Genomic DNA, 25,253 nt, shown 5'->3' on the forward strand with positions numbered 1-25,253 from the left:
CTTGACTATCCTGCTTGCCCATTTGTCCATTCTCTCCAGATTACTGATGTCCTTCCAAAATGGGGTGTCTAAGACATGAGCATGAGACTCCACATGTGGTGTGATAAGGCAAAGAACAGTGAGAATACCATCAGCTTAGTCCTGGGTATTCTTTCAACCTTATTAAATTCAAAAGATTTTAAGTAAGATTCTTACTCCTCAGTTGATTATGGTTTTGTTAAGTTAAATGTATGATCATTTTTTAACTGAAACACAGAAATGGATTGTTTATAACGGGTGCTTGCTTTTGGTCACATGCCACATAGACATGACAGCAAGCAACTTTTGAAGAAGTGGCCAAACTGGTGGTATTTCAGCCTTGAGTGTAAAATGGAAGGATCTGGAAGTGAGGATGAAGGCATGCATGCTCCTCCCTCCTTTCCTTCCTTCCTTCCTTCCTTCCCATCCTTCCTTCCCAAATTTCTAGTATAAGAGAATTTGCTGAGCCCCTTGAGTTCAATGTAACTAGATTTGATCTATATCTGTCTGGAGTGTGTGTGTGTGTGTGTGTGTGTGTGTGTGTGTGTGTGTGTGTGTGTGTGTGTTCCGCATAGCATGAGGCATAAGAAATGGAATCTTTGTAGATACATAGAGTCTGCCAACAAAACCAGCCTCTTTTCTCACTGCCCTTAGGAATTGGTCTTTCAAAAGTAGAAATATAGCCCAAGAGATAATTCAACTTCAGACTTTCTGTGAGCAGCCCTGCCCTGGCTCACTAGTCCCTCATTTTTTCCTCTCCTCCCTCTTCCTACTTCCTCCTCCATTCCCCTTCTCCCCTTTCCCCTCCCCTCCTCCTCTTCCCTCATCATTTGCATACTAAATCTCTACTTGAAGAAATGAAATGCATCAGCAAATGTCATGCTGAGGATAAACTCAGTGAACAAGGCTGGCATACAAACATGCCTATTAAAAACTAAGCCATGAGTAATTGAGTCAGGGCCCTCTTTACTCTGAGATTGTGTGTCTTCATAATGTCATACAAATCTCAAATGCAAATCTCCTAGGAGATTGGCAGGTGGCTAAGGCGACATGGTGGACAGTTGGGCTTTTCCTTTTGTTAAACAGCTACAAGGAGAGTGACGGTAATGGATATTATACCAACTAAGGCCCTCCATGTTGCACAAAAGCACTATTTCTGAAAAAAACAAAGTTAACATAAACAATTTTCAAAGGATGTTTCTGTAAAAAATGAGTTTCATTCTGGGCAGCATCTCAATGAGCATTTTCCTTTACTCAGAATCAGGCTTTTGCCCTCCTTGGCAATGCTGTCCATGCAACAAGAAGTGCCCCATGGCCAGGAGATGACCAAGAGGAAAGGAATTCCTAAGGTACAGTCCTCCAGCACTTGCCTAGTCCCACAATACAGCTTAGTTTGCTAGATTTTGCTGGACTGCTTTTGTTGCCATTATAAGGGATGGCTCTGAATAGAAAGCTTGCTAAATGAAAGCCCTGAATGAAGGTGAAAGAAAAAGCGAAGCTAACATTAACAATCACTTTAATAAAGAAATAATAAATTGTATGTACCCAGAAAAAAAGGCAAGTTTAGATAATGTAAAGATGGAGAATTCCCTCTAGATATGAGACTGTGGTACAACACTGGCCAAGATAAACTTGAAAATAGAGATTTGACAACGGAGGACAAACATGGGATCTATTGGAGGCAAAGAAACAGGACCAGACTTAATGATCGTCTAAGAGAAATAATGAGATCATTTCCAGACAACTGAATGCTATTTCTATTGAGGTTCTTCTGTATTCAGCACTGGTTGGACCTCAGTTGGAATACTGTGGCCCGTTGTAGCTACCTTATTTTAGGAAGGACATTGACAAGCTGCAACACCTCCAAAGGAGGGTGACCAGACTGGCAAGAATACTTGAAACCATTCCACATAAAGGTAGGTTGAAGGAACTGGGAGAGGGGCATTTTGACTATAGAATAGAAGGGAAACAGAGCAGGAAGACAAGAGTTGAGTTTTTAATTATGCTAATTCAATGCCAGAGATCTTGGAGAACGTAAACTGTGCAAGGCCTTGTGCTATGGCTGGGGGCACAAAAAGGAATAAAAAGAAAACTTGCTTCTGGTCTCCAAGGGACTTCTAATTAAAGGACTATCACATGGAAAAGGGTTAGACTTAGTCTGGTGGACCTCAAAGGGCAGAATGAGCACCAGGAGGCACAGGGGCACCTTTGGGCTCAAGGCAAGGAAAAACTTCCTAACAGTTGGAGTGATCTGAAAATGGAACTGGCCAGCTAGGGAGGGGGAGTAAATCATTAGCGAAGACCTTCAAAGACTGGCTCACCACTGGCTGGTGACATTAGGGAGCAAACTCATGTTTCAGTCACACGTTTGACTGAAGAACCTTTTAGGTTCTTCCAAAGTAATTGTTTCCATTATTTTGTCTGAAGGGATGATGTAAGCAACCAGATAGTATTCCTTTGAAAGTACAAAAATATAATCCAAATGCAAATATAAATGTTTTGAAAGAATGAAGAAGAGCCTTTGTGAGGTACTAAGTGCCAAAAGCACCATGCTTTGTGGGTTCTTTGCTACTCAACACTGTCTTTGCTATAGTTCCTCTCCAAAAGCATGAAGCAACAAGAATCAGCTGGTAGGGCCCAATGTGGCATGTACACTGCACTGCTACCGGGGTGTGTGTGTGTGTTTGAGGGGGGGCAGGGTTGTTATTTCCCTATGGTCTAATTTCATGTTTCATTATAAATAAACTAATGCTGCCCTGCTGCCCAAAGCTTTGCACTACAGTCCACAGCCACATGTCAACAGTCCAAGAGGTAGGTATTTTTGAGAGGGGCACAAGGGAAATGTTAGGTTAAAGAAAAGATTGGGTTCTTTCATATTTTCAGGTTCCTAGAGATTAGCAGTTTAAGAAAGAGCCTTAATCCTAAATGTGATGATTTAAGATTGGAGCTTCCAACTGGATCTTTGATTTGAAAAATATATTATTACTATTATTATTATTTTAATCTTCCTTTGAAATGTATCACCAGCAACTTGATGCCTGTAGTTCTTATCAGCAAGGAAAGCGAGCAAAGGGACCTTTTTGAAGATTCATTGGACAGCTGAGAGGAGAACAAATGAGCAGATTTAAAATGGAGACTACCCTTTCTTTGAAAGAAGAGAGAAGATGTCTGGAAGAAAGACAAAGGAAAACATGGGCAATAGAGAAAGAAGTACCAGGAGATGGTTCCACAAATGTGATCTCGGTCTCCTGGGGAAAGATATCCATGGCAGGGGTCATAATGCTACCTTTACAAAAAGAAAGAAAGGAGGCTTTATGGGGAAATGGAGAAGTCGTGTCTGTCCCCTATACAAGGAGAGTATGAGCTCTATTCTAGGTCCAAATTCCACGATGTATAATTTTTTGTTAGTCCTCTTTCTAAAGTTTTTTATCTGTTTGCTTTCACAACCTGACTAATGTGGAGATGTTTTGTATGACTGCACATGTATAACTTATATCGAATTGCTTGATTTCTTAGGGAGGGGTGGGGAGAGAGGGAGGAAGAAAATTTAGAACACAAAATTTTTAAAAAATCAATATGAAAAAAATTGTATTTTACATGTAACTTGGGGGAAATTCCAAAAAATAAAGGAAGAAAAAGGAAGGAAGGAAGGAAGGAAGGAAGGAAGGAAGGAAGGAAGGAAGGAAGGAAGGAAGGAAGGAAGGAAGGAAGGAGAGAGAGAGAGAGAGAGAGAGAGAGAGAGAGAGAGAGAGAGAGAGAGAGAGAGAGAGAAAGAAGCTAGAAACTGCTTCCAAAGTCCCCAAAAGATAGCTAGGCCTAATCTTCCAGTCGTGTTGCATTTTCAAAGGAGTGAAACAATATGGTTCTAATTCACATTCCAGCTAAGTTACAAGCCCACATAGTAGGCTATACAAATTGATCAACTGTTACCAAACTGGTTTATCTATCAATGGGGAAAAAAGACTGACTCAGTATGGAGTGACCAAATTGATTTAAATATAGTTACCTCTATTTGAGGGGCATAAATGGTAACATGCTAAAAGATCATTTTAATGACTATTGGGAATTCCAGCTTTGAATAAATTATTCTGGAAATATTGAACCTAGAGAAAGGAAAGGGAGAAAGCAGGGATAATGCAATAAAATAGATAAAACGGGTATTCTACATCTTCCTCAGGAGGTGGTGAGCTCCCTGTTACTGCAGGTATTCAAAGGAAGGCTGGATGACCATATTCAGGGGAGGATATAGAGGAGATTCTTGGTACAGGTTGGACTACATGGCCACTGAAGCCTCTTCCAATTCTGGGATTCCATGATTTGGTTTTTTTTCCAATCTGGCTTTTGTTTATGAAATAGGCCTTGGCATGATTAGCATTCGATTCGTCCTCATGCAGTTTTATAAAAAATTAACTCGAAATTAGAAAATTAATTAACAAGGACACAAATTGGCCAACAGCAAACAAAGTATCTTCAACATTGCACATAGCTTGCCTCCAAAATATAATACCCCACTATAATCTTGTAAAACGAATGTGAAATGTTGGTTCATTTCAAATAATAAGTCTATTTAAGAAATTAAATTTCAACAAGATTTGGTTCTCCTTGGACTCAAGGTACCATTTAATGATAAGAACATAAAACCAGGAGCAAAACATGAGAGTGTGTGCAGTTCCTTGAGAAAAAACAATGCTGCCACTGTTTAAGAAATTATAAAAATAGTAATTCAGTAATTTTAGTAATGAAATTATGACAATAACATGTCACAATTTACGAAATAACAAGTGACCAATGCTGTGAAGGCAATACAAAGTTGTGTGGGAAATACGCCAAGTTTTTTCCTCTACTTGAGCCAAATATATGATACAGTGGTGCAGAGATAATTTACTTAAGAAATCACTGAAGGCAAGAAAGTCAGAAATCAAATCCCTGTATTACAACATGTTAAAAGTTTAGAGATATGCATGGAAATGTGAAAAGATACACTCTTTTTTAAAAGCTAGCTCACAACAACCTTTGGATAAATTAGCTCTTGATTTACTTGAGAAACTGGAAATCATGATAGATTAATGATAAGCTGTTGTGAAGTAACTGAAATTTAATGCAGTTTTGTTTGTTTGTTTGTTTGTTTTTTTAGTGAGGCAATTGGGGTTAAGTGACTTGCCCAGGGTCACACAGCTAGTAAGTGTTAAGTGTCTGAGGCCAGATTTGAACTCAGGTACTCCTGAATCCAGGGCCGGTGCTCTATCCACTGCGCCACCTAGCTGCCCCCAATTTAATGCAGTTTTAAGATTTGACACTTATAAAAGGGAATCTCTTTGGAAAAGCATCACCAAACCATGTTTTTTCAAGATTAGACTCATGTGGCTGCAAACACCTAGAAGAAAAGAAATTTTTCTATGTGAACCACTGTAAGTAGTAGAGGAAAAAAAGATAGCTCATCTTCCCTAGAGTTACATATAATACTTTTGGAGAAAACTCTGTTCAATCCAAGGTTTTCCTCTTTCCAAATCAAGACTTAAGGGAGCAGACTGTGGCACCAGGGGGCATCAGAAGCAGCACCAGAAAGGGAGCAAGATAGTCACTAAACTTGATAAGGCTGCTCCCTGTCTGGGCCTGGGCATGTCACTCCTGGCTAAGCCCCATAATGCCCCCCTAACATCTGCCTAAGCACTGGCCCCTGAATGGATGTTGTGTGCCCTTGCCACCATGTGCGAGGGTGGCAGCTGCTCCCAAGTCTGGGGTACAGGAAGAAAAGCCACCCAGATTTCAGGAAAACTGTTTCAAGTCAAGTCCTCAGAGGGCCAATGGCTCCTCTCCAGTATTTCATTTACACATCAGCCTTTTGTGAAAGCACAGGCATGTGCAGGCACTAAGTGAGCCCCAGGAGAGCAGGCTCAGTGCCCAGTGAAGAAGAACCCATTCATTCATTCATTCATTCATTCATTCATTCATTCATTCATTCATTCAGGGCTGCACATCTCTCCAAGGCTCTTCATGACCTCTGAGTCCATCCACAGAACTTCTGAGTTAATGACTCTGTTTCCCTGGGTCTGGTTTGCTCTCATTTTGTGTTTCTCTAAAGAGTCTGCTAGCTTAAGGACCCTTGAAATAAGAGAAAGCAGGAACCTTCCTGCCTGCCAAGTGGCCCGATAGTGAATAGTCTGGTACAGGAAGAGAGCATGTAAACAAAAGCAACAAGACAAAAGGGTCTTACCCCCGATATCAGAAACACCTTGCAGAAGTCAAGAACGGGCAGAATCTGGAGGAAGCTCGCTGCTTCCAGTGTATCTTGAAGGTTGTCCATGTTGAGAGAGAGTTTTGCAGTGTAAATGAAATCAATGATTTTCTTCAGCCCAACTTTATTCACCCCATGGAGCTTAATGCACATTAAATCTTGTTCTTTCATGCCACCTGGAGAAAAAGACATTGGGATAAAGGGAAGTGGTTCTTTTAATTAAGGCAGAACTCCCTTCTACCAATAATATGTAATAAAATCAAGGAAAAACTTTATAAGGTAGAAATGTTGATGTACAAGTATCTTTAGTAATTATCCAAAGGATGCCTGCCGTACCAAAGGTGGGCAAAGCAAGCGTTTCCAAAAGGTTCTCCCCCACTTAGCCCAAGGGGCTTTTGTTTGAAAAAGAAACGTTTGGAGACTAAGATGGAAACAAATGGGAAAATCAGCTTAAATCCAGTTGCCATGAGAAGCCAGGGCCTCTCTTCACCTTATCTGCTAGTTCACTCCCTTCCCATAGAATCAGAGTATCATTGCCCTAAAGAATGACCCTAGGGGGCAGCTAGGTGGCGCAGTGGATAAAGCACCAGCCATGGATTCGAAGAGGACCTAAGTCCAAATCTGGCCTCAGACACTTACTAGCTGTGTGACCCTGGGCAAGTCATTTAACCCTCAAAAGATGATCCTTCACATTCAAGAAACACTGACTTCAAATTAAGACAGAGAATTAAAAGAGCACTCTACCTGTGAACATAGCCTTGAAGTAATCACTAGCAGATGCCATCATGGCCCTGTGAACAGGAAAGGCTTCATCTCCATCTCCAGGGACGAGGCTCACATCACAAAGCAATCCTTCCACTCGAAGCTGGTCAAAACCCTACAACAAGATCACAATGTCAGCCATTCATTCCTCTAGAAATAAGTGGAGCTCAGGTGACCCTTGGCGGCCTCCTGTTCTCTCTGCCACTACATCAGCAGCCGAGGGACAAGGCTCACAGCAAAGAAGGTTCTTCAAACTCCAAGAGGCTACTTAATAGTAGCAAAGCTGCATTTGGGACTACAAAAATGAACCAGAGAATCAAAGAAATTACAGAATCCAGAATAATTAAGAGACATTGACCAGATCCCTAAGCTAACTATCAACAACAGTAATGAAACTAGACTATATTGTTTGGAAGGAGAAAAAAGAATATTGTATCAAGCTCCACTTTTGTGCTCTATAAAATTGGGGATTAGATTAAAGACCCTTCCATTTCTAATACTCAATGATAGAGTCTGTGTGTGTGTGTGTGTGTGTACATAATCTATGTATATGTGTATTCATCTTCTTTTGAGGGGGCGGGGGGAGGTCTAGACCCATAATTTCATTACTTGGGGGATTTCTTAGTATACAAACTCCTCCCACTGATACTTACTCTTAGAGAGCTACTGAGAAGTGAATGGATTAGGTCCTGGTCATACAGGTGTGACATGCAATGAAGGCCGGCTCTCTATCCACTACATATATATATTTGTATATATATAAAGTATGTGTATCTACCCACATACTTTATATATATATACATATATATATATATGCATGTCTATGTATGTGGGTAGATACACATACTTTATATATATACAAATATACACAGACATATATACATAGACATGCATACATCTTTTCCCCTAAATATACATATATGTATACATGTATCTACAAGTCTTGCTCAGATGCTTCAGCATGATGCAGCAGTGACCCAGAGCAGCACCAGTTCTGGTAGGTCCAAGGTGAAAATGCTGCCTGCCTATCTGGGCCCAGGTTAAGAGTGGAGAGGCTCATTATCAAAAGGCTGGCCATCTAGTGATCAACAACTGCCTTCTCCAACGTGACATGGTGTTAGATTTGAAGTCCAAGGGCCTGGGTTTGAATCCTGACACTGCCACTCATTAGCAGCTATGTGTCTATTAGCATCTCCCTTCCCTTTTCTAGATAACCACTAAAATCTCTTCTCTAGCTCTAAGCCTGTGATGCCTTAGAGGGTATGGGTCTCATCAACAGGTAGAGTAATAGCCAGACCAATAAAATCACTAATTTTGGCCATTTCCACTAGGGAGCTGGCCCATTCCCTCAAGAATGTATAAATAAAGACCTTTAAAAAAAGAAATCACTGATTTCTTCAGAGTATTGAAGTATCTATATTTCTATCCCATGGCAGGGAAGGGGAGAAAAAGACCTAAGAGAAGTATACCCCATTTTAAGTAAATTTGTTCCCAAAATTCTGAAGTTAGAACACAGCCATAGCATAGAATGCAAGGAGATCATTTAGTCCAACCCCATTTCATGGAATTATAGGAAAGCTAAGGTCACCTAGCAAGCAAAGATCACGTAGGACAAAAATTCAATCTCTAAAATCAGAGCCCTCCAACTAGCAAACTTTTCAGGCAGGAAGAGGTCACGATTATGGATGGCACCTACTGGCAAATGGGATCAATGCTAACAAATGCCCAAGGAGAAGGGAGCTGCTGTGTAATTAAGTCAGTTTCTGTAAATGGAGGTGAGGATCTCAAACATTGATAAAGCTCATCAGGGTGGTGGGTGGCAATAGAAGCCGAGATGCTCACTCAAAATCTATGCCCCTCCATGCCCCCAACTTCAAAATGGAAGGGGAAGGGAGAATTAAGTCACATAAGACATCGGGCACATCTCTATTGGTTTCCATTCATGTTCAATTTTTAGCTGCTCGAACAACTCCAACAGAAAATGCACTCACATTCATTTTTGAGCAAAATAAGGCAGAGAAAGCATCTCTAGGTAAGAAAGCACAGGATGTCCCATGCCCCAAGGATGGCTCTGTGCCTACCTGCCCCACCCCTTCACCACTCCTGTACCTGTGGCCTAGGAATCAGGAGACAGGCGTAAGAACCTCCGTCCTTCAGACATACCTGTAGCCATTACCCTAGTGTTTGTATCAAACCAAGTCAAAACGTCTTTTTACTGACATTTTGCCAAATTCCACTTAGCAATTTAAGGGGCTGGACATTTTCCTCAGTACTTTAACATGTAAAATATTTCTGGGTAGAGATCATGTATGACAAAGACAATTTTTATAACAATCCAGGGACTTATTTCTGTATATGGTGATGTGTTACCCTCAAGTGGGAAGGGGCAGCCTTGCAGAAGCATTGGCCTTGGCACTCACACCAGCCCACCACCAGAGAGCAAGATGGTGCAGAGGGGTGGATGAGGCGGCTTGATGTTCTTAACTAAAAAAGCCTTTTCCACTATCCTTTTTTAATTTAGAATTTCAGAAAAATTGGCATTTTTTCCTTTTTCAAAGACTAGTCAATAAAAATGTTTATTCGAATTCCTTCAAGGATACTCATTTTCCTTTGCAAACCCTAAGATTCTTTTTATTCCCTCTTCTTTTCCATTAAACCACCTGCCAACTGCACATGAGCTCAAGGCCAAGGTAGGGAGTAGGAGCAGAGCTTATCTCTGAAAAAGTGAACTGGGAATCCAGGAGAAACATCACAGACAGGCTGGAGCTGTCCATACATGGACAGGGTCAAAAGCACAGTCACCAGGACAAGGCTAAGGGCTGGAGCTTTCAAATGCAGGTGTGGAAAGGAAAGAGAAGATGGAGGCCAGGCTGGGGGAAAAGGCAATCTTGGCCTGGCTGTGAAAAAAACAATCTAAGGAAAGACAAGAGGTGGTGAAAAAGAAGAGGGAATGGGAGAAGAGAGCCTGGAAATAAGAGATAGGAAAGCAAGAGAATGCTATAGAGATCCAAAGTATGGGATGGGGAGGCCAGTGTCACTGGCTGCAGAGGGGTGGAAGCAAGGCCCCTTCATCAGAGCTGCACAGACCCAACTCCAACCCCCAAGGGTTCATGGGCAGATTTCAGAGGGTCTTGAACTTGGATGGGGGAAAAATGACATCTTTACTCTCATTAACCTTTGGTTTCTTTTGTAATCTACTGTATTTTATTTAATGCATTTAAAAATGTGATTCTGAGCAGAGAGCCATAGACATCTCCAGCCTACCAGATGGGTCAGGGGCACAAAAATAGGTGAAGAACCCCTGGGCTAAAAGGAACCATGGATTCCTAGGGCAGGAGAGCCCTGTACTATCCCAGAGATACACCAGAAGCATGAGGCAGATCAGGGGTCACAAAGCCAGCACAGGTTCAACCAGAGGACCAAGGATTAGACCTGAAGCCTAAGCTGCAAAGCCATTCACCTAGACTTTTCTGTTTGGGGTAAAGAGACACTCAGGAAGGAGGAGCTTGGACTGGCAGGTAGAAGGGAAGCCAAGAGGCTTGGCCAGAATGACTAGAACCCCAAGGGCCAAGGCCTGGAGAACTAAGGGTACCCATAGGGGCCTGGACTCAACTTACTAGTCCCTTCTGCCATTTTTTCCATTCATTCATTCATTCATTTGCTTGCTTGCTTACTTACTTATTTACTTATTTATTTGTTTGTTTGGAATTTTCCCCCACCTTACATGTAAAAACAAATTATAACCCCAATTTTTAAAACTCTGTGTTCTAAATTCTTATCCTTCCTCCCTATCCCCCCTTAAGAACTCAAGCAATTCAATATAAGTTACATGTATGCAGTCATGCAAAACATAGCGGACAAAAAACTTTAGAAAAAGGAACTAACAACGACAACAAAATATATTTCCATCTGTATTCAGGTACCATCAGTTCTTTCTCTGAAGATGGATTGCACTTTTCATATGTCCTTCAGAGTTGTCTTGGATCATTGCATTGCTGAAAATAACTCAGTCATTCACAGAAGATCATGTTATAATATTGCTGTTATTTTGTATATAGTACATTTCACTTTGCATCAGCTCATGTAAGTCTTTCCAGGTTTTTCTGATAGCATCCTGGTCAATTTTTTTGTTTGTTTGTTTGTTTTTTTGGTTTTTGGTTTTGGGGTTTTGCCAGGCAATGAGGGTTAAGTGACTTGCCCAGGGTCATACAGCTAGTAAGTGTCAAGTGTCTGAGGCTGGATTTGAACTCAGGTCCTCCTGAATCCAAGGCCAGTGCTTTGTCCACTGCACCACCTAGCTGCCCCCTGGTCATTTTTTATAATAATCTACATTTATATAGTGGGAGATTTCCTTACAAAACACCCATGGGGTTGATTATTGCAACACCAATAACACCTAACATTTATATAGTACCTTATACCTAACAAAGAATTTTCTTCACAATAGCCCATTAAAGTACCACCACTATCATTATCATCATCCTGATCCTCATCTTTCATCCTCTTGCCTCTGCTTCATTTTTCCCAAGTTACTATTGCTAACTGATTCCCTCTATCCTATTTGCTCACCATGATATCTACTCTATTTTCTGTCTTCTTTTACTCTATCCCTCATCAAAAGTGACTGCCCCTCCCCCAATCTTCCCTCCCTTCCTTCTTTCATCCCTCCCCCCTCATCCCCTTCCCCTTTCACTTCCCTGCAGAGCAAGATATATTAATATACACACTTGAGTATATATGTTATTCCCTCTTTGAGCCAATTCTGATGAGAGTAAGGCTCATTTACTCCCCTGCTCCTCCCCCATCTTCCCTTCCACTCCATAAGCTGTTTTCTCTTTTATGTGAGATACTTTACCCCATTCCAACTCTCCCTTTCCCTTTTTCTCAGTGCAAACTTCTTACCCCTTAATTTTATTTTAAAGATGTCATCATGGGGCAGCTAGGTGACACAGTAGTGGACCCAAGAGGACCAGAGCCCAAATCCAGCCTCAAACATAAGACACTCCCCAAATGTGCAACCCTGGGTATGCCACCCAAACCTGACTGTCCCCCTCCACACACGCACACACACATACACAAGATAAAAAAAAATAAATGCTTTCCATATATCATCCCTTCATAATCAATTCTCACCTGTGCCCTCTGTATAAATTTATTCCTTTCAGCTGCCCTAATACTGAGAAAGTTCTTATGAGTTACAAGTATCATCTTCTCATGTGGGAATGTAAACAGCTTAACCTTTTAGCATCCCTCTTAATTTCTTTTTCCTGTTTACCTTCTTATGTCTCTCCAGGGTCTTGTACTTGAAAGTCAAATTTTCTATTCAGTTCAGGTCTTTTCATCACAAATGCCTGAAAGTCCTCTTTTTCAATGAAGTCCCATTTTTTTCCTGAAAAATTATATACACTTTTGCTGGGTTGGTGATTCTTGGTTGTAATCCCAGTTCCTTTGCCCTCTGTAATATCATATTCCATGCCCTCTGGTCCTTTAATGTAGAAGCTGACAGATCTTGTGCTATCCTGACTGTGGCTCCACAGTACTTGAATTCTTTCTTTCTGGCTGCTTGCAATATTTTCTCCTTGACCTGGGAGCTCTGTAATTAGGCTATACTATTCCTGGAAGTTTTCCTTTTGGGATATCTTTCAGGAGGTGATTGGTAGATTCTTTCAATTTCTATTTTACCTTCTGCTTCTAGAATATCAGGGCAATTTTCCCTGAGAATCTCTTGGAAGATGATGTCTAAGCTCTTCTTTTGATCATGGTTCTCAGGTAGTCTAATAATTTTCAAATTATCTCTCCTGGATCTATTTTCCAGGTCAGCTGTTTTTGCAGAGATATTTCACATTGCCCTCTATTTTTCTCATTCATTTGGATTTGTCTTGGTTTCTCATAAAGTCACTAGCTTCCATTTGCTCAATCCTAATTTTTAAGCAATTATTTTCTTCAAAAAGTTTTTCCATTTGGCTTTTCAAGCTGTTAACTTTTTTCATGATTTTCCTGCATCATTCTCATTTTTTACTCTGCTTCTTTTACTTTATCTTCAAAGTTCTTTTTGAGCCCTTCTATGGCCAAAGACCAATTCATATTTTTCTTGGAAGCTTTGGATGTAGGAACTTTTACATTTTTTATCTTCTTCTGAGGGTGTATTTTGATCTTCCTTGTCACCAAAGAAACTTTCTGTGGTCCACATGTTTTCTGTCTGTTCATATTGCTAGCCTATATCTTGACTTTTATCTCCTTTTGTGGGGCATTGAGGCTTAAATGATTTGCCCAGGGTCACACAGCTAGTAAGTGTCAAGTGTTTGAGGCCAGATTTGAACTCAGGTCCTCCTGAATCCAGGGCCAGTGCTTTATCCACTGCACCACCTAGCTGTCCCCTTAACTCCTTCTTAAAGTGTAGCACTGCTTCTAGGGCGCACTGTCCCAAGCTTCTGGGGGTCCCAGGTGGTACAATTTAAGGAGAGGCACATTCTCTGTTCACCTGACCTGTGCTCTGGTCTGTAAATAGCCCCAGGCTTGCCTGCTCTTTAACCCAGAAACAAAATTCTGTTTCACTGTGGTTGCAAGCTCCAGGTGAGTCTGTGTCATTCCCCGACCTGGTGTGTTACCACTCAAGACTTCTTCCTGGTTTCCAGCATGGGCAAGACAACCAAGTTCCACCTCAGCACCAGCAGAGCCCCCTGTAAGCTCCACTCCCTCTCCAGCCAACCATTCCACCCTCTCACTAGACCTTGAGCTGAATTCTAGAAGAAGCCACCACTGCAGCCGATTCATAAGCTCTGGAGGTCTCTTTCTCTGGTGCAGCTTGTCTGGGGCTGGATCTGTGTTGGAGCAGCTATGAGACTGGGCTCTATTCCCACCCCAGTACAGGAAACCTTTCCTGCCAACCTTCTAAGCTATCTTTGGCTGGAAAATGATCTCATCCCATCCTTTTGTGAGTTCTGCTGCTCCAGGAATTGTCTTATGACATTATTTGGAGGTTTTTGCCCCTTCTGTCATTTTAAAATGCCATTTCTATTAGGCTCACCTTGTCTTTTCTTTGTGAAGCTTCCAAGACCCCATCCTCACATACAGAAATGGCTTCTATTCACCCCACTTGAGACTTGAGACCCCCACCATTCCCCCATCTATCATATCAGTATGTGGCCTCCTCTTTTTCTAAATTGTTTTTTTTTTTGCCAAGAGATTTGTGGTCCACTTCCTCTACAGTTCCCCCTGATTTGAGTTTACCAAGAAGCCTCTCTGCCTTTGGCACAACCAAAGATTGTTATTCCTTGTAAACTATCAGCTACCTTTGTCCCAGATCCAAAGCTCCATCACCATCTCATCTGCTATTCTCATCTCTGCCACAGCATTCCCCCTGCCCCATGCACCAAGATATTCTCATTGGTACTGAGCAATGTCAGTGGCTTCCTGTCTCCTGAATCAGCAAACACATATCAAGCACTTGGGAGAGAAGGGCATGGTGCCCAGGAGCCACAGAGCTGAGCAGCTGAGGCCAGAATCCCTACCTCTATGGTGGGGGTCTTCACCAATATGGGTCTGCTTAAGTTGATGGACCCCCCTGCAGGGAATCATGGTCTTAAGGACATCAAATTGAATGGGCTACCTAGTGAGGTGTCACTGGAAGTCTTTGAGCTGAGGCTGCAAACCACTCATCACGTACGTCATAGGGAGATTTCTGTTCAGGTATGGCTGAGACTAGACAGCCTCTGTGGCCCCTTCTTGTTCTAAGATCCTATGGCGGGAAGGGCATGTTAGGCATAGGAAACAGCATGAGCAAAGGTAAGTACATAGGGGATGCCAACTATTCCAGTTTGGCTCAGGATCTAGTGGAGTATGAAGAATAGCATGAGCTAATGCTGAAAAAAGAGGGCAGCATCAGATTGTAGAAGACTCCAAATGCCAGGCTAAAGAAGCTGAACTTTCTGTAGAATGGGACAGGGAGTCCTTGAAGGGGTCTGAGTAGAGGGTAGCCATGGCCAGTTCCATGTATAAGCAAGCAGCAAGGGGAAGAATGACCTAGAGGTAGGAGACCATAGAACTTAGGAGACAATTTAGGAGATGACCCCAAGTGCTCAAGCAAGCAGCTTGAAGGACCTGGACCATTCTTCCTAAAACCTCCTCTCTGTTCTAGGAAAGCAGCCTTCTTTACCAGGTTCATGGTGTCTATCTCTTACTTCTAGGCCTGGGCTCCAATCATCCCCCACGAGCAGTACCCTTCCCTCCCTATTGATGGGAATCCCGCTTGTCCTCCACAGCTCAGCGCCAGGCCAGCTCCCCTGCCAACTCCAGCCCTTCCGGGCCCCTGACATCGAGCAGAACTTACACTGGGGATTATGCAATTTAACATTGAACCACATGGACGGGGAAGAGACAGAGACAGAGACAGGAAGCCATCATGTCTCCTGTCTCATCTGTGTTTTATCTCCCCAGCTCAAAACCTGGAGGGCAGCAACCACATCCCAGCCTTGTGGCTAGCCCTAGCGTCCAGCCATGTCCTATCCTAATCTCCTCTTTTTTCTCTTCCTCTGTATCTCCCTTCTACTATCTACCCCAACTCAAGGTTCTCCCTTACTTGCTACTCACTGCTGTTGTTCATGAGACCTGTGGACAAAGACTGACCAGTAGGAGTTGGTCTCTTGGTCCCAAACTGTGGTAGAACACCGGCTGTCCCTGCACCAAGTGGAGGCCTCTTTTGGCCTCCTCATTAAAGGTGACTGGCAAAAAGAAGCATCTGGCACTTCTATAGCATGGTCTGCCTAGATGTGTATGTATATTATCTCAATGGAGTCTCACAAAAGCCCTATGAGAGAAATACTACAGGTATTATTATTTTCATTTCACAGATGAACAACGTAAGGCTCCAAAAGGTAAATGCATTTGACTAGAGCCATAGAGGTGAAATCTGAAGCCAAGTCTCTCCTGTCTCTAAGTCCAGTACTCCCTCTACTTCAATCTTAGAACTCATCCAATGTATGGAAAAACCAAGGCCCAGATATGTTCGGTGATTTGCCAAAATCATGTGGCTAGATAATGATAGAACAGAGCCTACAACCCTGCTTTCCTTTTCTATATAACCCTCAGTTCCTTCACCACACCAGTTTGGCACGCTTCAGGCCTGGCCTGCTCCCTGGTCTCCTCTCCCCTAGGCTCCATGATGGACAGAGGAGTGGCTCTGAAACTCCTGGCTGGTGGAATGACTGTCAGTCTTGGGCTGCTTAGAGACCCATCACACATTGGAGATTAAGTTCTACTTCGTCAGGGACTGAAGCAGAATTGAATTCTTTGCTCCCTGGGATCTGAGTTACTTCACTTTCTCATCCTTCCTGGGCAGCTGCTCATCTGCACAGGACCCCACTCAAGCGTTCTGAGTTCTTCCTTCGCCTTACTTGGGCTCCACCATCCTTTCATCTGTTATTTACAGATAGTACAACTGAAAGCCCAGCAGCACCCACCACATCCCATTTACTCCCTTCCTCTTGGTCCTCACCCCCTCGCCTCTTTCACCAACCTGCTCCTTCCTTGCTAGTGATCACTGGTACTCAGCTGACCCCTGGTTAGGGCCCTGCCCCTACCAAGTAAGACTTTCCCCCAAATCTTGCAGCTAAGATCTCTGATGCCTATAACCACATGATAGTGCCCTAGTAGTTCTGCACTAACTCTGGCATCTTCCAGATCTGCTGTAGGGGCTCCTAGTGCCCTCTACCCCTGCCCTCTTTGCTGCTTCCTTTACAGGTCCTATCACCAGACATGAAGGAGAGTTAAACTATCTCTTTACATCCTGTTCTAGTTTTTAAACCATCTGAATAACTGAAAAATTCCTCTTCTGTCTAATTGGGCCCCACTAGGTTGGCCACCCAGACCCATTTCCCCCTGGACTCTATGGAAAGGTATAGAAAGTCATAGCCCCCCTCTACAATACTCATTTAAGCCACTCCTCAGCCTTCCTTTCTCTAGCTTAAGTTAATTTCATTTCTATAACCTTTCCTCATTAGGCCAATTTTCCAGCCATTTCTAAGTTTTTTATGCTTTTCTTTAGATGTTAATATTTCTCGGCATAGACATCTCTGATGACATAGACCAAAAGTGGCCCCAGTAACAACGGCTTTCAAGCTCTAAGCAGATAGTTTGGGGACAAATAAATGGAAAGTATTTCTTTGCCCACCAATAGTAAGCACATGGAACTCATTATCCTGAGGGAGACCATCTAAGCTGAAAATACAGTGTCATGTAGACTTGTAAAGCCCTCTGGCAAGCATCCAGCATGTAACAACGATCAGTAATTTAGAAGATTGTGCCTGATTGACTGTTCTGTTCCCAACCAAATGCTTTAACTGAGAGCTCCCGTTCTCATTGGGGGCCATTAGCACATCAAAATAGTGTTTATTGAGCCTGGCAAAGGGCTGATCATTGTCAGACAACAGGAAATGAGTGGTTCAGGAAGTCAGCCCAGGAGAGCTGGTAAACTCTCAAGAATGCTATTCTCAAGATGCGATGGGAAAATATTCTAGCGAGGAGGAAAAATGGTAGCTGTGCAAAAACACTGAAGTAGATGCACAGAGAACTCACAAGCTGACTGAGATTTTTTCAAAGCTAAGTATGGAGGATGGAAACAAGGACAGGTAACAGGGTAAAGAGAAGAGCAGAGCACAGTCCTATAAAAACAGTATCAGGAATGCAAGAGACTAATGAGGATAACTACGGCCAACTAGAAGGGCACTCTGGGAGGGCATGGGACTCTACTGGGGGCAAAAGGAGGATGGCAAAATAGAGGGGACCACTGCTTGCATTGGATGGAATGATAATACCCTTTTCCTCCATTGAAGGGAATGTTCATTGCCCTGGAAATGACAGAACAAAAAGGGCCGGCAGGGAGTTGATCCCCAAGGTAAGTAAACTGCCCAATCTGAGGATGGGGATAATGGCCCAGGTAGCATCATTTAAGGGGAAACTCAAAGTCAACTGGAATGTTGGCAATCACTGTATCATGAATCCACATTCATTTTGCAATGGCATGTCATGTGCCAACCATTCGGACATGATGCCATCAGGTGAAGAAACATACCTTGGTGGTGGCATCCCAGAGTGAGAGCACCAAGCTGTGCCAATCAATTATGCCTTAGCTTTCAAAGTAGATTTTATCAAAATGGCGAAATGGAAATGTTAGGTAGTGCTAAATAAACAGATTTAAACAGAATATGCAACTCAAAACAAGATTGAAAGAAACATTAACTAGCAATGTACACTTACCTTAATCATTATCAAGTCTTCCTTCTTAATCCAATAGTTATTCGCATTCCAGGCCCTTGTCCTCAACACCTCTGGACCTGGGAGCTTGTTACACCCTCTCAGGACAAGATGAGGGCCCAGGAGGATAATTTGGCTCCAGTTATCCCAAGAGATTCATCGAGGGGAAATCTAGTGGGTGTATATAGCCTGCCCCCCCACCTCCGCCCCCATTCCAGCTTGCAGAGTTTGTTTTCTTGTTGCCTACTACTACTTCTCACTTGTTATAGTTATGAAATATTAAGTGAAGAAGTATTTGATTATAAGGGAAAGGTCAGATCTCCCATATTGTTAAAGGATTTGATTTAACTGGGGGGAAAATGAGCTAAAATATAAACACAGTATGAGAAGTTTCACTTAGCTATTCTGAATAAAGGAGGGATTGCTAATTGCTCGGCTACTTGGAGGAAATGGGTACTCTATAAATATAATATTTCCGATGACTAATGTCAGATACCTGTGAGGGCCAAAATTTTGTTCAGTAAATTTCAATGGAAATCATTCCAAAACGCATTATGTATTCCCTACCTCTACATGCATCCCACAAAGAATGGACTTCCTAGGTTGGGGCCCTAAAGAAATGGCCTGATGCCCACACATCTAGGGCCCAGACTCTCTAAGTAACTGCATAGGCCAAAGTAGCTCCCACAGTCCCAAGCTGCTGTGTAATGCATCTTTTCCCAACTTGGATTTGGAGGCACTGCTAAGAGTAGCCCATTCCAAACATTTCTCAAGCTTGGCATTTCAGAAAGTGACAGAAACATGGCAAAAGGAGAGGCTATGTTACCTGTAACACCACAGAACTATGGGTATTACTCGTGAAAAACCGTGTAGTTCCTGTCTTGGATGACTGCAGGTGGGCAGACATACCCATATCGCTGTTAACAAGGGATACTTTCATGTGAGGATCCTCCTCTTCCACCAGGGATCTAAAAGAATGGGGGGAAAACACAACTTTAAATCTGCTCCTCCTTTCACAACAATGGATAATAGCTCAGAATAAATCAGGACAGGCACTACTGGTCCCCAGCTTCCATTTCATGGTTATGAGAGAAATTCAAGGCTTCCTCCAATGCTTGCCCTCAGGGTCAAAGAGGAACTCCAAGACAGATGCATGCATAAGCTTGTCCCAAAGTGCTACTGCAGGCTGGATGCCCACAGAGGATATTGGTGCCCATTGGTACCATAGCCAGGTTGGCAGAGACTTTGGAACCCCATGTGGGGCTGACCTGGCAACCCACTGAAGGGGTAGAAAGTTCAAAAGCAATAGGTGGTGTGTCTGCCAGATCTTTCATGTAAATTTATTTCTAATATATAATCATATATGTGAAATATGCATATATATACATATACAATACACACAAAAACACACATCCATTTATTTATTTATTCATTCATTCATTCATTCATTCATTCATTCATTCATTCATTCATTCTAACAAGCTTCAGAAACAGAGCCACCTGTGAAGGAAATGCTCTCTCCCTGCCTGGCACTATTTTTCACTTAGCCCAAGTGTGAGCTTCTCAACCGAACAGCAGAGTCTCCATAAAAAAGGATACTATATAAATGAACGTAAGGCATTATCACATGTAGTGCTTGGCACTCAAGGCCTCCCAACCTTTTGGTCTCATCTTCTACTACTGCCTCCATGTATTTGGCATTGTAGGCAAACCAGTCTAGTCACCTTCCCTCAGTTTTCCACCTCTACTTCTTTGTAATACAATTCCCCATGCCTGGACTGCTCTCACTCATATCCTATGACCTTCCCAACGTTTAAAAGCCACCTCTTCCATATAGCCTTCCTTGATCCCACTGGCTAGTTACTTACCACCTAGCACCTCACACAGCACTCTGCACCTTGTGAGGACACTTGCCATGTTGACTCATTATTAAGTGGGATCATGCTCATCTCTCTCTCTCTCTGTCTCCTGGACTACAGGCATATGAAAGGTCTGCACATCTGTGGATGAAGACCCAGCCTGGCTAAATCTGGGGAGACTGAATAGCACCATGGCCTCAGGGAAGCTAACTGTTCAGCCACAGAAACTCTACCAAATCACCCATCATAGAGGGATTACATTTTGTGTTGGGGGAGGGGAAGACAGGAATGGAGCCCCACAAACAATGCCCTGCCCATAACAATCACATAATAAATATCAAACAAAATTGGCAAGAGCCAGAACAACAGCTGACATTTAATGAAGCTCTTTACAAACATTCAAAAGCCCAGCATCAATTATTATTATTTTTTGTTTGTTTTTGCAGGGCAATAAGGGTTAAGTGACTTGCCCAGGGTCCACATAGCTAGTAAGTGAGTCCGGATTTCAGGTCCTCCTGAATCCAGGGCAGCACCGCTATCCACTGTGCCACCTAGCTGCTCCCCCAATTATTATTATCATGAAGAATAATATCACCCTTCATGCCTGTTGATTCATTGCTCCAACACGTGTTAGGCACTTGTTGGCTCAGGAAATCATCCCAAGGCCTCGGGCATGTGGGCACTATGGGGCTCAGGTTTAGGCCTGGGGTCGAGACCCCTCCAAAGACAGGCTGCAGGGCCCATGACTTGGGATAAGGAAAAAGAATTGATGGTTTTGTTTGCACTGACCTCTTGCCAATGGCAGGCATTTCTTTTGACCAGAACAGAGGCCCACAGACTTCTTCACAAGGCAGGCCAGCTGCTTACCTGCCTGGTGAAGGGGTCTGGGACTCACAACAGGAGAAGGAGCCCTGGCTTAACAATGAGCCTGATTTAAGGGCAAACTGCCTGAAAAAAAGGAAAGATGAGGGCCAGGACTGAGCTATGCTAAGAGGGGTGCAGGCAGGTATGATGATGCCTCAGAGGAGACACGTTCAGACAGATAAGAGGAGCCCCAGCAAAGAGCAGTGTCAGGAAAACCCAGGGAAGAAGAGACAGTGTCATTTAGGAGGGGGGATTGTCAGGAGTGGTCTGTGTCACAGAGAGGTCTGAGAGGACAAAGACTGGGAAAAGACCATCAGATTTAGCGATTCAGAGATCACTGGTGACTTTGGGGAGAGTCATCTCTGAATGATGAGCTCAGAAGCCAGAATGCAAGAGTGGGGAGTGAGAGGAAGAGCCGGAGCAACAAGTAGAGACAATTCTTTTCCGTTCTTCATTCTTCGATCTCCATCCCTTTGCTCTGGGCCTGAAGTGCATTCCCTCCTCACTTCTGCAGTGTCCCCTCCTCCCTGAGGCCTCTCCAGATGTCGCCCCCCCCCACCATTACTGTGGGAGCATGTTGCTTTTCCCCAGCAGAATGTGAGCTTGCTTGAAGGCGGGGCCTCACAGAGCAGTGCGTACTCAAGAAATGCTCACCAAGGTAATGACAAGGTGCTAATTCGCCATCACAAGCCCATACTCTACACCTCCAAGATACCCTCTCCCTCTCCATGCAAGAAGCAAAAGAAGCACGCCCTGAGGGGCATTTGGTCTCTCTGACTTTCTGAGGATGGACATGGGTGGCAGGTCTTTTTTTGTTTTTGTTTTTGTTTTTTGTTTTTTTAATTTTAGTGAGGCAACTGGGGTTAAGCGACTTGCCCAGGGTCACACAGCTAGTAAGTGTTAAGTGTCTGAGGCCAGATTTGAACTCAGGTACTCCTGAATCCAGGGCCAGTGCTCTATCCACTGCACCACCTAGCTGCCCCTGTGGCAGGTCTTTTAAGTAGGCAGGACGCAGGAGGAGGTGGCAGCTATGGCCAGTTTTCTACTAGCCTGTGTCAGAACAGGTAGTCCAGTTTTTTGCCTAGTGCCACCCAGAGCAACGAGATTTCCACCTGCTATGGGAAGAGCTGCAGAGGCCAGTTTCATCAGCATTTTATAGTCATTCATGGCTTAAATGATGGACGATGATTCTCTTTTTCAAAAGTTCCCAATGTGGGGCAGCTAGGTAGTGCAGTGGATAAAGCACTGGCCCTGGATTCAGAAGGACCCGAGTTCAAATCCGGCCTCAGACACTTGACACTAGCTGTGTGACCCTAGGCAAGTCACTTAACCCTCACTGTCCTGCCCCCAAAAAAGAAAGTTCCCAATGCCCCCCAAATTGGCAATTGTTCCACAGGCACATGGATGTACCTCATATCACAGGTATTTTTGGGGGGGAAGCAGGACTTAAGATAGGACTTGAATTGAAGGACGGGTAAGATTTCTAAAGTCAAGATGCAAAGGCAGAGGGGCAGCTAGGTGGCGCAGTGGATAGAGCACCGGCCCTGGAGTCAGGAGTACCTGAGTTCAAATCCGGCCTCAGACACTTAACACTTACTAGCTATGTGACCTTAGGCAAGTCACTTGACCCCAATTGCTTCACTAAAAAAAAAAAAAGATGCAAAGGCAGAGGTATTCCAGGGGGAAGAGAAAGCAGGGACAAAGACACAGAAGTGGGAAAACCCAGGAAGTGTTTGTATGACACTTTGTGGTCCAATTTGGCTAAAGGGTAAAATACTTGTGGGTAACAAATGAGAGAGAACTCTGCAGACAGACTACTGTGGAAGGGTGTTGAATATCAGACTACAGAGGGAATCTCATTCTGTGGGACAACAGGGAACACCTTCCTAATGTACAGGCAGCTCTGGGTAGGGCACTGAGCCTGGAGTCAGGAAGATCTGAGTTCAAATATGGCCTTAGACATCTCTTAGCGGTGTGACCCTGGGTGAGTCACTTTACCTGTTTGCCACATTTTTCTCATCTGCCTCCCAGGGTTGTTAGGAAGGTTAACCTGGCAATGATGGCTGACAGAGAGCAGAGGATCAGTTAGTTAGAAGGCTCTTACAATCACCCTGGCCCACAGTAATAAAGGCCTAAATTAAGGAGGCGGTAGAAGCAACAGTGAAAATGAGACATTGGCTGGGTGATCATGACAGGACTTTGTGACTGGACACCTGGAATGAAGGGAAGACCACCAAACAACAGAACATCATGCTTGGGGTGAGCTGGCCTAAGATAGGGCCAGGTTTCCTATGCCCCTCAATTTGCATTCCCATATTTCTATTTGTGTGAACGGCACCCCTTCTTGCTTCTCTTCTCCTTGGTTACTGGCCATTTGGTTTGGCTTGTTCCCTCTACAGAAAGATAGGAAAGGGCCAGGCTGGAAAGGGCCCTGAATGTCAGGCAAAAGGTTCAGCATCAGAAATGGATCTGCTTTTATCAACAAAAATTACCTTCAAGAAAATGCATTCCCATCTCTCTTGTTGCTGCACCCTACAGATCACTGGGCCTTTCCATTGGCCCTGCAGCTGCACCCTCCTATTGTGTAACCTCCTCAAAAAGTATGAGCTCCTGGAGAGCAAGCAGCATCTTGATTTTCTTTTTATCACCAGTGTCTGGGACAGAGCTCAGCACCTAGTAAGAGCTTAACAAATGCTTTTTATTCATTCATGTATTTCTCTGACAAGAGTTCTTTGAACTAAGAAACATTTAATGATCAAAGAAGGAAGTGATCTCTAATTGAAGAAACATGTCATTGAGGCAAGATTACTTAACAATGAGGAACTACATAACTGAATTTTCCAGATAAAATGAAATCTGATCCTGAAAGCACTAACTAGTTTTGATGGAGAATCATGCTTCCCTGACTTCATAAGCAGAGTATACTGTCCATAACTTCCCAGTTCTCCCTGATGACTCAGGGCCAGCTTTAGGAATCTCAATTATTGGGCACAGTGAGGCATGCAGAGCAGTCTGTTCAATGTTCCTGGTTCTTCTATCTCTGCTTTCTCTTCCCTTCTAGGCATTTCAGCATGTAGCAACCCTCACCTTTGCAGACCTTCCAGGCAGTGTGGCTGTCAGAGCCTGAACCATTTTTTAAAGTAAGTTTCATTGTCCACACAAGTGCAAGTGAAGGGGCTTGGGCCAGTCTCTCTCTGGGCTGTTTCTTTGGTCTTTTCCATTCACCTCTGGGTTAGAGAGAACCTTGAGTGTGACCCTCAGTATGGGGGGAGTTGGGGGAGGTGGGCTGAGAAGGATTCGTACTCTACTCAAGAAATCTTAGTAATTGGCTCAAAACAGAGAGAGACAAAGGAAGATATATTTTTCTTCATCAGAAATCACTGGAAAGAAGCATTAGTGTCTTGTATGCCTGCTCAGACTTTCCAAACGAATTTGCAATTTAAAAGAGAAAGGAAAAATCCTCATCAAAGGAGTATACTTTTTTTCCTCATTACAAGAACACTATTACAATCCAGGGTTGTCCCTAAGATAGTTAGCTCCTTGTCCTAGCAGAGGGCCCTTGGTAACAGTGCTCTGTTGATCTGCTTACAACACACATTTTCTATAATGAATAATTCTGGACAACTAAATGCTTTCTTTCTCTGACCATTATCTATGCAGCATGTAGCCACCATCAGGACAGGACAGAGGGGAGGGGAGGGGAAGCCACCTCATACAAGCCCTTAGTTTGGATTTCAAATCTCAGTTGCTCTTCCCTATTTCCTCCGGAGGGGCCCCCCCCCCCGCCCCCACCTTCACCTCCTGTGCATCCCAAGGCCCTACTGGGAGCCAAAGAAAAAGATCTGGGAAGCTTGAAAGAGGAGTGACCTTAAGGTATACAGGGGAGGGGCTTCTCAGGTTTATTCTTTCTCACTCCAAAGCAAGAAGACCAAGTGTCTCCAGCAGCACTCGATCGAGCCACATCATAATAAATCTCCCCAACTGGTGCTTTCCTTGGAGTTTGTTACAAAGGGAATTAACCTAAGAGCCGACTAGTGATTTCTACACCAGGGCAAACTGCAAGCAACGTGTCTGGAAGCCAGGACTCTGGCTCCTAGTCAGAGCCCCCAGACACGGTGTTTGGGGGTTTTGTGACGGTCCTCTGGCATGAGGGAGTCCCTCCCAGGAGGACACAGGCTTCCCCTATTGACCCCTGCTTTCTACAGGCGTCATATTCCCCAGTGAAGGAGGTGCGGCCGGCAGTAGGATAAGGCTTTGTCTGGTTT

The 25,253-nt window shown here is 43.5% G+C and overlaps 1 protein-coding gene across 8 annotated transcripts in view; it reads right to left on the reverse strand.

Moving 5' to 3' along the window:
• Positions 1-25,253, reverse strand: part of KLHL13 (kelch like family member 13) — a 153,856-nt gene that overhangs the window by 17,071 nt on the left and 111,532 nt on the right. For all 8 annotated transcript variants that reach the window (XM_043974137.1, XM_043974136.1, XM_043974133.1 and 5 more), the window contains 3 exons: positions 19,092-19,233; positions 6,998-7,130; positions 6,233-6,429 (listed from right to left, as the gene is read on the reverse strand). In XM_043974137.1, the coding sequence (XP_043830072.1) occupies positions 6,233-6,429; positions 6,998-7,130; positions 19,092-19,205 (444 nt within the window). In that variant the 5' untranslated portion in view covers positions 19,206-19,233. The remainder of the gene's footprint in view (positions 1-6,232; positions 6,430-6,997; positions 7,131-19,091; positions 19,234-25,253) is intronic.

This window comes from Dromiciops gliroides, chromosome X (assembly GCF_019393635.1).
Source record: "Dromiciops gliroides isolate mDroGli1 chromosome X, mDroGli1.pri, whole genome shotgun sequence".
In the NCBI taxonomy this organism is placed as follows: Eukaryota; Metazoa; Chordata; class Mammalia; order Microbiotheria; family Microbiotheriidae; genus Dromiciops; species Dromiciops gliroides.